Here is a 16,395-nt window from a genome sequence, read left to right on the forward strand (position 1 = left end):
CTCAGGGTAGTTGGATTAGTTTTGGGTTGACAAAACCAAACCAACGTGATCGAGCTTTGTTGGTACCATGAAGCAGCTCATGGAGTTTCTTTGTCAACTCAAGCTTTGATCCTGAAGCTAAAATTAGTTTGCGCGAGCGTGCACATGAACGAGTGACGTCAGCATGGCTAAACCAATCGCATTATAAATGGATAAAGCGATTTCAAAGCAAGAAAGTTAACCTTACATCTGCTTCATCATTTCCCTTCCGAGTACACATGAGAGGAGTCGCGTGCAAATAAAGTTCATTCTCATATATTTCTGAACTTCTGTACAAATTTGTTAAAGCTGCAAACAGCTAATTTCACAGGCAAATGACACGCACTGCTTCTGCATTGTAAACTCTGACATCTTACGTGTTTCAAATCAATAAATGCACCGTGTACTGATGGTTCATGTCAAACAAGTTGCCCAAAAAATAACACGGACTGGTTGCATGTTGGTCTCCTTTTAGTCTGATATGATAAAAACTAGTTTATTTTTTTGCAGAAAGAAGACGGAGCTCAGAATTATAAAATAGCGGTGTGTTCTGCAACACAGAGAAGCGGAAGAAAATATAAGAATTACACTTAATAAAACGGCCTGCTTTTACAACAGAATGCATAAGCCTCTACTTTTAATAGACTAGTCTTTGCGCCATTAACCAGGGTCAGTCATTTCATTGAAGCCTTAATAAAAACTACGGATCAGGACAAAGAAAAATGTACTAATACAGTGAAACTGAAAGTGTTCCTAGATGTTCTGCATCACAGACAAGAATGTAAAAAATGCAATGCAAATACATGTGATACAATAAAAGTGGAATATAAGTAAGTAAATTGAATTTCATGTGAGTGTAAGAGAAAGCCAGCAAATCTGTAAAATCAGATTTTACCTATATAGTAAACAATATTTGATTTTATATTTGTAATATATATTTTTATATTTGTATATTAATATTTTTATTTTATTAAACAGTATAAAAAATAACTAGCCATTCTAACACGCACTGTGAGTCAGTTACGTCATCTATATGTTTCTTTGCTCACAGCTGATTGGTCAAACTTCAGTCTGAGATCTTGAATCCAGAACATAACCTGCCCCGGAGCAGGTTAGCCGTGCAGCGTAAGATACCATGGCGACGAACACCGAATAAAGCAGAGCTACTTTCATGGTACCTAAAACCCAGCGTTGGCACAAACTAAACTGAAACATAGCTGGCTAGCCACCTAAACCAGCTTCATGGTACAGGCCCCTGGTCTCCTGCAGAGTTTAGCTTCAACCTGCCCCAACACACCAGTCTGCTTATTGTCGAGCCCCAATAACCATCTACACCATTCACCCCCGTGCAAAAGTGAATGTACAGCAAAATTGTATATTGCGAGACTAACCCCCACCAAAAAGAAATCTTATGGAGGGGTCCAGAAGACTTGATTCAATTCTAGCACTGATTATAAGCCTTATACATCTTATTCAACTAATACTAGCCGTGGGATTTAACTGTTTCTCAGTTTTCAAGTCACTAAAGTGAGCTGCCTTACTGCCTAGTAGATGCTTTGTATTAAGGGGTCTCATACTGGTGTCAAAGTGGTATTCAGGACATGATTATGAATCAGATGGAATTATTGCCAGTCAGTTTATGGGAATATTTTAATGATGTACGTAAATGTCAAATCATACATAGAACAGTAAAATGTCAAATGACATGTAATGTACAAATTAACAGTTACTTTAAGGCATTCATCATAAGCATTTTAAACTTCTCCAAGTCCACCTTCTTCAGGATTTGGACTTTGTGAGTTTTCTGCATAAGCTCAAGATGATCTACAACCATCATTCCTCTGCAACAGTTGCCTGCGAGCTCTACCGTTACGGCTTTATGGTCAGTTTCAACAATGTATTTGTCATCTATGGCTGCTGCCATGGCATAAGAATCACAGGAGATGAAGCCCTGCCCCTCCACCAGTTCTTTCTCTATCCTCTCACTTTGGCTGTTGTCCATGCTGTGCTTAAAGATCTGCTTCATGAACCGAGCCTTATCTGTGTCCTGGGCCAGCCAGTCGTCACAGAAGTCCTGAAACAGACAAGTGAAAATATAAATGGGTATTATATGTACATCCCAGTTTATACTTCACAAGTTCAACTTAGCAAATAATTAAATTGGCGCCAATTAAGCAAGCAGAGAATATTGTATGCGTATTTGGCGTGCTGTCATGTGTTCAACTGAATGCAACGGGCAAGCCTAAACCATCAAGAGAAGATCTTACCCAGGGTAATTTACTCCTACAGGTGAACTCCCAGGCTGCAATGTATGTTTGGCAAAGGAATTCATTCAGAACAATGTAAGCTGCTTCTGGATCAGCTGCGAAGTTGTATTCTCCACACATAGTGGTGTTCCCTCGAGCTAGAGAAAAATATTTGTTGTTATTCTCCAAATGATATATATATATATATATATATATCCATCCATCCATCCATCCATTTTCTTCCGCTTATCCGGGGCAGGGTCGCGGGGGCAGCAGTCTAAGCAGAGATGCCCAGACATCCCTCACCCTAGACACTTCCTCTAGCTCTTCCGGGGGGACACCGAGGTGTTCCCAGGCCAGCCGGGAGACATAGTCCCACCAGCGTGTCCTAGGTCTTCCCCGGGGTCTCCTCCCGGTCGGGCCTGGAATACCTTCCGGGGAAGGCGTCCGGTAGGCATCCGGAACAGATGCCCAAGCCACCTCAACTGACCCCTCTCGATGTGGAGGAGCAGCGGCTCTACTCCGAGCTCCTCCCGGGTGACCGAGCTTCTCACCCTATCTCTGAGGGATCGCCCAGCCACCCTGCGGAGGAAGCTCATTTCAGCCGCCTGTATCCGGGATCTTGTCCTTTCGGTCATGACCCAAAGCTCATGACCATAGGTGAGAGTAGGAACGTAGATTGACCGGTAAATTGAGAGCTTCGCCTTGCAGCTCAGCTCTTTCTTCACCACGACAGACCAGTACATCGACCGCATTACTGCAGAAGCTGCACCGATCCATCTGTCAATCTCCCGTTCCATCCTTCCCTCACTCGTGAACAAGACCTCAAGATACTTAAACTCCTCCACTTGAGGCAGGAACTCTCCACCAACCTGAAGTGGGCAAGCCACCCTTTTCCGACTGAGGATCATGGCCTCGGATTTGGAGGTACTGATTTTCATTCCAGCCGCTTCACACTCGGCTGTAAACCGTCCAAGTGCATGCTGAAGGTCCTGGTTTGAAGGGGCCAACACGAAAAAATCATCCGCAAATAGCAGAGACGAGATCGTGTAGTCCGCAAACCTGACACCCTCCGGCCCCTGGCCGCGCCTAGATATTCTGTCCATAAAAATTACGAACAGAACCGGTGACAAAGGGCAGCCCTGCCGGAGTCCGACATGCACTGGGAACAAGCCTGACTTACTGCCGGCAATGCGAACCAAGCTCCTGCTTCAGTTGTACAGGGACCTGACAGCCCTTAGCAAAGGACCACAGACCCCATACTCCCGAAGCACCCTCCACAGGATGCTGCGAGGGACACAGTCGAATGCCTTCTCCAAATCCACAAAACACATGTGGATTGGTTGGGCAAACTCCAATGAACCCTCCAGCACTCTGTAGAGGGTGTAAAGCTGGTCCAGCGTTCCACGGCCCGGACGAGAACCACACTGTTCCTCCTGAATCCGAGGTTCTACTATCGGCCGTATTCTCCTTTCCAGTACCCTGGCATAGACTTTCCTGGGAAGGCTGAGAAGTGTGATCCCCCTATAGTTGGAACACACCCTCCGGTCCCCCTTCTTAAAAAGAGGGACCACCACCCCGGTCTGCCATCCCAGAGGCACTGTCCCCGACCGCCACGCGATGCTGCAGAGGCGTGTCAGCCAAGACAGCCCCACAACATCCAGAGACTTGAGGTACTCAGGGCGAATCTCATCCACCCCCGGAGCCTTGCCACCAAGGAGTTTCTTGACTAGCTCAGTGACTTCGGCTTGGGTGATGGACGAGTCCACCTCTGAGCCCTCAGCCTCTGCTTCCTCAATGGAAGACGTGACGGTGGGAGTGAGGAGATCCTCGAAGTACTCCTTCCACCGTCCGACGACATCCCCAGTTGAGGTCAACAGCTTCCCACCTCCACTGTAAACAGCGTTGGTAGGGCACTGTTTCCCTCTCCTGAGGCGCCGGACGGTTTGTCAGAATCTCTTCGAGGCCAGTCGATAGTCCTTCTCCATGGCCTCACCAAACTCCTCCCAGGCCCGAGTTTTTGCCTCCACAACCACCCGGGCAGCAGTCCGCTTGGCCTACCGGTACCCGTCAGCTGCCTCAGGAGTCCCACAAGCCAACCAGGCCCGATAGGACTCCTTCTTCAGCTTGACGGTTTCCCTTACTTCCGGTGTCCACCACCGGGTTCGGGGATTCCCATCTTGACAGGCACCGGAGACCTTACCGCCACAGCTCCGAGCGGCCGCTTCGACAATGGAGGTGGAGAACATGGTCCACTCGGACTCAATGTCTCCGGCCTCCCTCGGGATCTGGTTGAAGCTCTGCCGGAGGTGGGAGTTAAAGATCTCTCTGACAGGAAACTCGGCCAGGCGTTCCCAGCAGACCCTTACAGTACGTTTGGGTCTGCCGAGTCTGTCCAGCTTCCTCTCTCGCCATCGGATCCAACTCACCACCAGGTGGTGATCAGTTGACAGCTCCGCCCCTCTCTTAACCCGAGTGTCCAAAACATATGGTCGCAGGTCAGATGAAACAACCACAAAGTCGATCATCGACCTGCGGCCTAGGGTGTCCTGGTGCCACGTGCACTGATGGACACCCTTATGCTTGAACATGGTGTTTGTTATAGACAAACTGTGACTAGCACAGAAGTCCAATAACTGAACACCGCTCTGGTTCAGATCAGGGGGGCCGTTCCTCCCAATCACGCCCCTCCAGGTGTCACTGTCGTTGCCCACATGGGCGTTGAAGTCCCCCAGTAGGACGACGGAGTCCCCAGTCGGAGCACTTTCCAGCACCCCTCCCAGGGACTCCAAGAAGGTTGGGTACTCTGCACTGCCGTTCGGCCCGTAGGCACAGGGAAACGACCCTCTCGTTCACCGGGGTAAACTCCAACACATGGCGGGAGAGCTGGGGGCTATAAGCAAACCCACACCAGCCCGCCGTCTCTCACCATGGGCAACTCCAGAGTGGTGAAGTGTCCATCCTCTCGAGGAGTGTGGTTCCAGAGCCCAAGCCATGCAGGGTGGTGCCCCGGTTGCGCCATACCGGGCGACGTCACGGTCCTTGGTATATTTAACATCATAAGGGATTTTTGAACCACTCTTAGTCTGACCCGTCGCCTAAGACCTGTTTGCCTTGGGGGACCCTACCAGGGGCATATAGCCCCCGACAACATAGCTCCTAGGGTCACTCGGGTACTCAAACCCCTCCACCACGTTAAGGTGGCGGTTCAAGGAAGGGATATATATATATATTAAATGTATCGTATAAAATGACCAGCAGTGCAGATCAAACCCTTGCTACCTCTCAAAATATTTGCCACAGTGTAACATATCTCTATATAAGTGTCAGGGACTTACAATCTGTGTTTCCACCCATAATGTAAAGCCCTTTGAGTTTCTGGCCGATTGAGGGGTCAAGTTTCACTGCCAAAGCCAGATTGGTCAGTGGAGCCGTGGCCACTAGAGATACCTTGAAGAATCAAAATATATTGTGGTAAATGCTGGCAATATGTGACCAATCTGTTAACAAATGTTTCAATAATCATACAGTACAGACCTCTCCGGGATTCTCATTGACTATTCGAATCATGGCAGACACGGCTCCCTCTGCCTGGATGAGATCCAAACCAGGAGCGTTGGGGTCTGGGGCATCTCCAAGTCCATCTTTCCCGTGGAAATCTCCAGCATCGGTGGTCTGACCCAAGAGCGATTTAACTGCTCCACGGAATACAGGAATCTGAAACACAAATTCAGACAGTTTTTCTTAATACATATCACAGGTTATTGTATAATACATGAAATCGTTCATTTAGCAAAGTCATTGAATCCTAGACAATCAGTCAGATTTTTATCATTATAGACTATAAAAACATTGAGATCAAAACCACCCTTTCCTGGTAATTTTTCAACAAAGTAATCAAAAGTCAACAAATTTGCAACAACTGAACATTTTTGACAGGATCAAAAAGAGCACTGGGGCACCATTGACTACCATTTAAATAGTAGTTAAATGTGTGTAACCATGTTAAAAATGACATCAATAAGAATAAATAGTTAAAAGCTGTATAAATAAGTTTTAACGTTAAGTGATTCATTTAATGTAAGTTTATTCGTCAGAGTTAAAAATGTTAATACAATAATTTAACGTTTGAGATAAAAAATGTGTCAATAGAAAATTCATGTCGCTGCCCCTTTAAGAGGCTAGTGGCGCTAAAGCAGTGCGTCAGCGAGGCTGCTGCGAGAAACCCTGAGGGAGAGAACGAACTGTTAAATAACTAGATAAAAGAGTGAAAAAGTTGATTTTAAAGTTGAAAAGACATAATTTACCTGATCAGGGATTGACGGGGATTTTATGAGAAATAAGATACACCGGTTTTGGTTTTGTCCGAGGCTCAGTCGGAGTGAGGATTGACCTGCAGTGTGCGGGATAGCACACGTGCAGACAGGATTCAAGATGGCGAGCCAGATCCAGATTTACAATGCATCTTCTCCATCGCATCAGTGAGGAAATCTCTCGAGTACGGTGACTCGCTGCCAGAGCGGTAGGAGTATTTGAAATTGATTTCGACCGAATCGAACTACGATTGAACTGTCGTTAAGAACTGGATTGAACTATCGTTGATTGAAACGAATTGAATCACTTCATTGAACTGCATAACTAAACCCTCCATTGGACTCGAGCTGAGTTGAACGATTTATTTTATTTTCATATTGAGTTTATATGTTTGACTGTGAACTGAAATAATTACGATTCATTTTGATCTGACTGTGAATTGTGAAGTGTTATAATTTATTTTGATTTGATTGTGTGTATATATTTCTTTTTTTATTGCTTTTGTTTTGTTTCATGTTCTGTTATTTTATGTGTTTTTGCACTCAGTAAATTGCAGGCCTTTTGTACTTTAAGTAACGGTCTCTGGCGTAGTAATTCTGTCTCCCCCACTCCTTAGAGCCTAGAACTGGTCCAGTAGCAAAGTGATCGGTGCGATACCGGTGTTACAATTTGGCGAGCCAGCCAGGAGTGGCATAGAGCATTTAAAATTAGAAACCAGAGACCGTATAGTATTGCTATCAGTCATTCATTATGGATGTTATTCAGACGAGTAGTGTGAAAGTCCCTAACTCGGTCATAGTTAGCGGTATAGCCGGTACAGAAGCCGACGAAGAGCTATATGATTTCCTGAAACAATACGGTTCTGTTCAAAGGGTAATCCAAGTAGATTCCGCTGATCCAGCATCAGACAAACAGGCCATAGTAGAGTATGAGTATGGTACAGCTATGCAGTCTTTCTTACCGTTATTGCCACGAAGACTTGACAGTAAGACCCAGGCTAATGTCACTTATCACATTAGAGCATTAGCCAGTGTTTACACACCTGTAGCTAGAAAAACAGCCACGCAGACCTACCTTTCAGAGTTAAAGGACATTGCAAAACTGACTGGCAAAGACTTTGCAGCTGTCCTCAGAGAAGAGCTCTCCGCCATCAGCGAGAGTGTCGATCTAGACCAATCGGAAACTCAAGATGAAGATATAGAGCAGAACTCACCTGATGCTCCAGAGCAATATAGCCCTGAAAATGCTGCACAGGTAAGCCCCCTGCCCAGTACAGCCCTGGGGCAGCATGTTCAACACCATTGGCCTCCACCACCATCTAAAGAAAAGACACAGCCTGCTCTGAAACTTTCTGACATCAACCCACCTGACATACAAAAAGTAATAGTTGAGCACATAGTGAGGAATGAAGATTCTGCTTTACAAGTGCACACTTCTTTGAGACTCAGACCCTTCTCTGGGCGTTTCCCCCGACCCAGTAACGAAGTGGATTATGAGACATGGCGTTCCAATGTGGAACTTCTCCTTAAAGATACAACGCAGTCCAACCTTTACAAGTCACGAAAGCTTCTTGAAAGTCTCCTATCACCTGCCATCGATATTGTGAAACACCTGACACCTGAATCCCCCCTCCTCGAGTACTTCGAGATCTTGGACTCCGCTTTCGGCACTGTCGAGGACGGAGATGACCTTTTTGCAAAGTACCTTAACACAATGCAAGATAACGGTGAGAAACCCTCAGCTTATCTACAACGGCTGCAGGCGATGCTGAACACCACCCTCAGGAGGGGAGGTGTAACCGCCAGTGATCTTGACCGGCATCTTTTAAGACAGTTTGTTAGAGGCTGCTGGGACAACATTTTAATAGCCGAACTCCAGCTAGAACAAAAGAAACAGAACCCACCTACCTTCGCTGAACTTCTCCTGTCACTCCGTGTAGCAGAAGACAAACGTACTTCTAAAGCATCCCGCATGAAACAGCATCTCAATATTGCAAAACCAAGAGTGTCTTCTTATTATCAAGGCATTTACGTGCAAAGTGAAGAAGACTGCAGCCCACCTCAGCCAACCCTTGGTCACAGATCCGAAATCCGAGACCTAAAGAAACAAATAGCTGATTTACAGTCCCAGCTTACACGTATCACACAGAAAGACAGTAGGAAGGCTAAATCAGCCGCCAGACCAGTAACTCCCCAAATAGTTACCACTCCAACGCCTCAAAAACCGCACCACAGTCGAGATGCAAACAATAATACAAGCAACAGACCAAAGCCCTGGTATTGCTTTAGATGTGGGGAGGACGGACACATCAAGCCTCAGTGTGAAAGTGAGCCGAACCCATCTCTCGTAGCTGAGAAGAGGAAGCAGCTGAGAGAAAAACAGCTAACATGGGATATTGAAAATGGTGCTTCAAAGCCTGATGATTTAAACTAGGCCCAGTTCCGGTTGTGGGACGAACGGGAACTGGAACACAGACAAAGTGTCCCAAAAAGAAACTACATCGTGCTTGTGTGTACTGTCACACACCAAAACAGAGGGCCACCCTGCCAAAAGGGCTAATTGGAGCTAAGTGCACTGCACAATTGACCATAGACAACAAAGTCTGCCAATGCTTGTTAGATTCAGGCTCTCAAGTAACAACAATACCCAACTCTTTCTATTTAAAGAACTTGTCTCACTTACCTATGAATTCCTTGAATAATTTGCTTGAAGTGGAAGGAGCCAACGGCCAAAGTGTCCCTTACCTTGGCTATATTTAGACCACCATCAGATTCCCAAAGAGCTTAATTGGAGCAGACATTGAGGTGCCCACGCTAGCTTTAGTTGTACCTGACATGCGCTCCACCTTGTCATCAGTGCTTATAGGCACAAACACTTTGGATGTTCTCTATGAAAGGTATGCTGACATTGCTCCTCAGAAATATGAGTCTCTTCCCTACGGCTATAAAGTTGTCTTAAAGACCCTTGAAATCAGGAAAAGACATTCTGCTGATTCCAGTTTAGGAGAGGTGAGACTTCATAGTAGAGACTTTGAGACTATTGCGGCTGGACAGACAAAGGTCTTTGAAGGATGTTTGAACCGCAGGACAGTTGATGTCGGAAAGTGGGTGATGGTAACGTCACCAAAATCATCTTCCCTGCCTGGAGGCATCCTAGTGACAGATAGTTTGGTAAGCCTACCGCCAAAACTACCACGCTGTATCCCAGTCATGCTCAAGAATGAGTCACATCATGATATCACCCTCTCTCCAAGAGCTGTAATAGCCGAGATACACGCTGTCAAGAGCGTTCAATCGATTAAGATCCCTGACTCGGATTCTCCCATAAAACCTGACCGAAACTTGAATCTCAATTTTGACTTCACTGGCTCTCCTGTACCTAATGAGTGGAAAGAGAGGATAGTTAATAAATTAAGTTCCATGCCAGAGGTGTTTGCATTGCACGAGCTCGATTTTGGTCGCACTGACAAAATAAAGCATCACATAACCCTCAGTGATGAAACGACTTTCAAACATAGGCCGAGACCGATACACCCCCAAGATATAGAGGCTGTGCGTAACCATCTCCAGCAACTCCTCGATGCAGAAGTCATCCGTGAATCTGAGTCGCCCTTCTCCTCGCCGATTGTCGTCGTCAGGAAAAAGAATGGCGATGTTAGACTCTGCATAGATTACAGGAAATTGAACGCCCAAACAGTAAAAGATTCATACGCCTTACCTAATCTTGAAGAGTCATTTTCGGCGCTGACCGGGTCCAGGTGGTTCTCGGTGCTCGATCTTAAATCCGGTTTCTATCAAATAGAGATGGAAGAAGCAGACAAACCTAAAACCGCATTCGTCTGCCCGCTAGGATTCTTCGAGTTCAACAGGATGCCTCAGGGGATAACTAACGCCCCTAGCACGTTCCAGAGGCTTATGGAGCGCTGTATGGGAGAGTTGAATTTGAAGCAAGTCCTAGTTTTCCTTGATGACCTCATAATTTTCTCCTCGACGCTGGAGGAACACGAGGAAAGGTTGATGCGCGTGCTCAATCAATTGAAAGAGTTTGGCTTGAAATTGTCGCCAGGGAAATGCAAGTTCTTTCAAACCTCTGTAAAGTACCTCGGCCACATCGTATCCGAGAAGGGCATCGAAACCGATCCAGATAAAGTAGCAGCATTAAAAACTTGGCCAAAACCCAACAACCTGAAAGAGCTAAGAACCTTCCTGGGTTTCTGCGGTTATTACCGCCGGTTTGTAAAAGACTACTCAAAGATCGTTAAGCCGCTCAACGAGCTCACTTCTGGCTACCCTCCGCTGAGAAAGCACACTAAAACCGCGGAGAACCCTGAGAAATACCATAATCCAAAGGATCTTTTTGGTGATAGATGGACGTCTGCTTGCCAGGCAGCGTTCGACACCATAATTGAGAAACTAACCACAGCACCTATCCTCGGGTTCGCTGACCCCAAGCTCCCCTACATTTTACACACAGATGCGAGCACCTCGGGACTCGGTGCTGCCCTTTACCAGGAACAACAAGGACGGAAGCGAGTGGTTGCTTATGCGAGTCGAGGTCTGTCGAAATGTGAGTCCAGGTATCCTGCGCACAAATTAGAATTCCTTGCCCTTAAATGGGCAGTGACAGAGAAATTCCAGGACTACCTATATGGGAATACGTTCCTTGCTGTCACCGATAGCAATCCATTAACATATATTCTTACCTCTGCTAAGCTCGATGCCACAAGCTACAGGTGGTTAGCCGCCTTGTCGACATTTGATTTCCAGCTACAATACAGAGCCGGTAAACAAAACCAAGACGCAGACGGGCTGTCTAGGCGCCCCCACGGCAAATTACCTGATGACATATCATCACAAAAAGAATTTGAGAGGATACAACAATTCACCAAAAGACACTTGTCAGAAGCTGATTATGCACACCTGGATGAAACCACCATCAAAGCTATTTGTGAGAAGCACTTGGTTCGCCAAGTAATCAACAATCACTCTGGGGAAACATCACCCAGCACCACCTTGGTTGTGTCACTTGCCTGTCATCCAAAGGCTCTCCCACAAAGCTTTGAAGAAGAGGATCAGTTAGGTGGTTTACCAGTCATCCCCTCATTAGCACCAGCTGAATTAAGAGACGAGCAAAACGCTGATCCCTGCATCTGTGAAGTACTCAGGCAAGTGGAGTTAGGAGAGAAACCCCCACCGTCCTTGAGGAAGGAACTTCCGGAGCTTGGTCTCTTATTAAGAGAGTGGGACAAACTTACTGTCTTAAATGGTGTCTTGTATCGCAAGCGACAAGAGGGTGCTCAAACTCAATATCAGCTTGTACTCCCCGAAGTCCTGAGGCCCTTAGTTCTCAAAAGTCTCCATGACGATATGGGCCACATGGGCGTAGAGCGCACCCTAGATCTCGTCCGAAAGCGTTTCTATTGGCCTAAAATGTCAGCCGAGGTGGGAACTAAAGTCAAGACTTGCAATCGCTGCATACGACGTAAGGCTATGCCTGAGAAAGCAGCACCACTCGTCAACATCATCGCTACAAGGCCACTCGAACTTGTGTGCATGGACTTTCTCAGTGTAGAACCAGACTCCAGTAACACCAAGGATATTCTGGTCATTACTGACCATTTTACGAAATATGCAGTGGCTGTCCCCACCCCGAATCAGAAAGCCAGGACAGTGGCCAAGAGCCTGTGGGACCACTTTCTTGTCCATTATGGCATCCCTGAAAGACTCCACAGTGACCAAGGTCCCGACTTTGAGTCCCGAACAATAAAGGAACTGTGTGAGCTCATTGGCACTCAAAAGATAAGAACCACCCCTTACCATCCGAGAGGGAACCCTGTAGAACGCTTCAACAGGACCCTGCTCAACATGTTGGGAACCCTCGAGAATCAGAAGAAGAGTCACTGGCGGGATTATGTCAAACCATTAGTGCATGCTTATAATTGTACTAAAAACGAGACAACTGGTTTTACCCCTTACGAGCTAATGTTCGGGCGTCAGCCAAGATTGCCAGTCGACCTAGCCTTTGGCCTACCAGTCAATCACCAACCAGGTTCACACTCACAATATGTTCGCAACCTCAAATCCCAACTCGAAGACAGTTACAAAGTAGCAACTGAGAATGCTAGGAAGACAGCCAGTCGTAACAAAGTGAGGTTTGACAAACACGTTGTTAACTCCACCTTAAGAGAAGGCGACAGAGTCTTAGTCCGAAATGTCCGCCTCAGAGGCAAGCACAAGTTAGCCGATAGGTGGGAGCCTGATGTGTATATCGTCCAGAAACAGTCTGGAGATGTCCCAGTGTATGTTGTGAGGCCTGAGACAAGAGATGGCCCACAAAGAACTCTTCATCGTGATCTCTTGCTGCCATGCGGTTTCCTTCCTGCAACCTCAGTCGAAAGTGAAGCTAATCCTGTAAAAGCAGTAAGACGACCAAGAACTCGATTACACCCTCAGAATGACAGTTCAGAAGGAACTGATGGTGATGAATCTCAATCTGACTCTGAGGAATATCACTGTAATGAACACAGGAACCTACGAGTGGAAACACTAGAGTTTGACCCGACCCCTGAACCCATAGAATACTTACCAGAAAGGGTCGAACCAGAACCTTCCAAAGAGTTGATCGCTGTTAAGCAAGACCTTTCAAACGTAACCAAAGCTCTTGAAGATTCCCTAATAGAGACCTGTAACCCTGAAACCAATGACTTACCTGATCCTGAAGAGAACAGTTCAACCGCTGGACAAGAAATTGGAAACCTACCTGAGGAAGACCTGGATAATGTCCATCCTTCTATTCAACCTGCTCAGGAGAGCGAGGAGAACACAAGTGTTATGGACCAAACTGGCAACCAGTCAGAAAGTGACTGTTCTAGAAGACCTGTCAGAGATAGAAAAGCAGTTAAAAGACTGACTTACCCTGCGCTAGGGAACCCGTTGGTTACTGTAGTTCAGTCCTTGTTTCAAACCTTGAGTGATGTGCTTACAGATTCCCTTAAAGAGCCTAGTTTTCCAAAAAACCCTAGAGTTATGACAGTATAAATTCAGAATGCACAGGGACGTGCATTAGGTAAAGAGGGGAGGATGTAACCATGTTAAAAATGACATCAATAAGAATAAATAGTTAAAAGCTGTATAAATAAGTTTTAACGTTAAGTGATTCATTTAATGTAAGTTTATTCGTCAGAGTTAAAAATGTTAATACAATAATTTAACGTTTGAGATAAAAAATGTGTCAATAGAAAATTCATGTCGCTGCCCCTTTAAGAGGCTAGTGGCGCTAAAGCAGTGCGTCAGCGAGGCTGCTGCGAGAAACCCCGAGGGAGAGAACGAACTGTTAAATAACTAGATAAAAGAGTGAAAAAGTTGATTTTAAAGTTGAAAAGACATAATTTACCTGATCAGGGATTGACGGGGATTTTATGAGAAATAAGCTACACCGGTTTTGGTTTTGTCCGAGGCTCAGTCGGAGTGAGGATTGACCTGCAGTGTGCGGGATAGCACACGTGCAGACAGGATTCAAGATGGCGAGCCAGACCCAGATTTACAATGCATCTTCTCCATCGCATCAGTGAGGAAATCTCTCGAGTACGGTGACTCGCTGCCAGAGCGGTAGGAGTATTTGAAATTGATTTCGACCGAATCGAACTACGATTGAACTGTCGTTAAGAACTGGATTGAACTATCGTTGATTGAAACGAATTGAATCACTTCATTGAACTGCATAACTAAACCCTCCATTGGACTCGAGCTGAGTTGAACGATTTATTTTATTTTCATATTGAGTTTATATGTTTGACTGTGAACTGAAATAATTACGATTCATTTTGATCTGACTGTGAATTGTGAAGTGTTATAATTTATTTTGATTTGATTGTGTGTATATATTTCTTTTTTTATTGCTTTTGTTTTGTTTCATGTTCTGTTATTTTATGTGTTTTTGCACTCAGTAAATTGCAGGCCTTTTGTACTTTAAGTAACGGTCTCTGGCGTAGTAATTCTGTCTCCCCCACTCCTTAGAGCCTAGAACTGGTCCAGTAGCAAAGTGATCGGTGCGATACCGGTGTTACATGTGCCCCAAAACATTTTTTCCCAAATTCCTTAAAATATTTTCTGTTTGAAAGAAAAAAACATATACACAATAATTTTCCCAGAAATGTCAGATGGAAACATTTTCCCAAAAATCTGTGTGTTCAACCAAACAATAAAATTGATTCATACAGGTTTGGAACATGATTAATTTTTGGGTGAAATAGGAGGAAAAATCCATAAGGCATGATAATGTCACAATATGTGGTGACAACGTACAACATTTTCATCTAACATTTTAGTTTGCTTGAAAACAGCTGGGTAATAAAAAGTAGAAAAAATGTCAAGTGTTTGTATGAGTAATAAAAAACTGAAAGGTGGGATGCATCAGATCGGGATGTTAAAAGCATGCGATCAAGCAAGTTCAGGTTACCTCCAGACGCTTACAAACTTTCAGGATGCGAAGGACATTCTTGCACACATTATCTACTTCAGTGTTTCCATGAACGCAGGTGATGCCCAGTATCTGTACATCCGGCACTGCCAAAGCCATCATAATAGCCTGAGCATCATCCACCCCACTGTCAACATCCAAAAGCAGTTTCTTCATGTTGCCTTCTAGATGAAGATAAAAATATGTTTTGAGTTCAAAGTCCACAAGGGGTGAACGTGAACGAAATATCAGATACTGCAAAATATCCGATACTATAAATACTACAGTGCACGCTCTGCTGGTAACAAAACTCCAATGGTTTACAAATACAATTTGGTTTATAAATCATTCTGAAACCATTATAAAATGTCGTTGTAAAATGGTGTTCTATATGTTCCCACTAACCAAATATCTCCCAACAGACACTTACAGTATCCATTAACCATTAAATAAATAAAAGTTTATGTGATGGTTTCTATTGTTTTAAAGTTTTCTCACGCCTTACCTGTGGTGAAGTTCAGATGCGTTTCCTGTACACGACTTCTCTTAATCTTTAAACCGAGCTGTAACGCGTTTGTGAGTTTTCTGTATCTGCGAGTGTAGGAGGAGTTTGAGTTCACGTGAAAGGACGTGTTAGGTCATCTCAATGTTGTAAAACTATGGAAGGCCATTTAGGCAGAAATGTCTTTAGACGTATGGAAGGCCATTTAGGCAGAAATGTTTTTAGACGTAACGTGTACAGACGCTATAACGCGTCGATGCGTTATTGCGTGTAGACGCGTAAACCCACAACTTCCGCTGTCAAACTAAAAGTCACATCAAGAAATGTAGCCCTTACCATATTTCATTTTAGCTACACTTTCCCTTTGACTCTTTTTATTTCGCTTAAAAGCATGGCGAAAATACAGTTTAATATTATTATATAAATAATTACATTTATAATTACTAAACATAGTATTTTGTGGAAAAAACTCTGTTTTGTGTACTGGTTAACCAATATCATATGCTGCATTTAGTTTGCATTTCAAAACATATATTTTAACAAAACATATTATTCACACTGCAAAACTGCGTACTGAGCCCCTTTCTCTACTCCCTTTTCACACTCGACTGCAGGCCTGTGAACGGATCTAACTCCTTCATCAAGTTTGCAGATGATACAACGGTGATTGGTCTCATCAGCAACAACGATGAGACTGCATATAGGGAGGAGGTCCGACACCTGGCCACATGGTGCTCAGACAACAACCTGCTCCTTAATACCTCCAAGACAAACGAGATCATCGTGGATTTCAGGAAGGCGAAAGGAGGCACACACGGGTCCATATTAATGGGATGGCTGTTGAACGTGTTTCCAGTT

At 44.9% G+C, this 16,395-nt stretch overlaps 1 protein-coding gene across 1 annotated transcript; it reads right to left on the reverse strand.

The window, feature by feature from the left end:
* Positions 1–1,650: 1,650 nt before the first annotated feature.
* Positions 1,651–15,632, reverse strand: LOC306898462 (nucleoside hydrolase-like). The gene is made up of 6 exons (XM_079463961.1): positions 15,541–15,632; positions 15,036–15,220; positions 5,802–5,981; positions 5,603–5,714; positions 2,286–2,422; positions 1,651–2,092 (listed from the first exon to the last, which is right to left on the reverse strand). Exons 2-6 carry the CDS (start codon positions 15,210–15,212, stop codon positions 1,745–1,747), a joined length of 954 nt encoding a protein of 317 aa, XP_079320087.1. The 5' UTR covers positions 15,213–15,220; positions 15,541–15,632; the 3' UTR covers positions 1,651–1,744.
* Between the last annotated feature and the right edge of the window lie 763 nt (positions 15,633–16,395).

This window comes from Barbatula barbatula (assembly GCF_947034865.1).
Source record: "Barbatula barbatula genome assembly, chromosome: 9".
Lineage (NCBI taxonomy): Eukaryota > Metazoa > Chordata > Actinopteri > Cypriniformes > Nemacheilidae > Barbatula > Barbatula barbatula.

Coding starts and splice junctions, on each gene's coding strand:
- LOC306898462 (XM_079463961.1), bottom strand. CDS start 15,212: ATGAAGAAACTGCTTTTGGATGTTGACAGTGGGGTGGATGATGCTCAG. Junction 5,982..15,035: donor AAGTTTGTAAGCGTCTGGAG/GTAACCTGAACT, acceptor TTTGTGTTTCAG/ATTCCTGTATTCCGTGGAGC. Junction 5,715..5,801: donor TCAATGAGAATCCCGGAGAG/GTCTGTACTGTA, acceptor TGATTCTTCAAG/GTATCTCTAGTGGCCACGGC.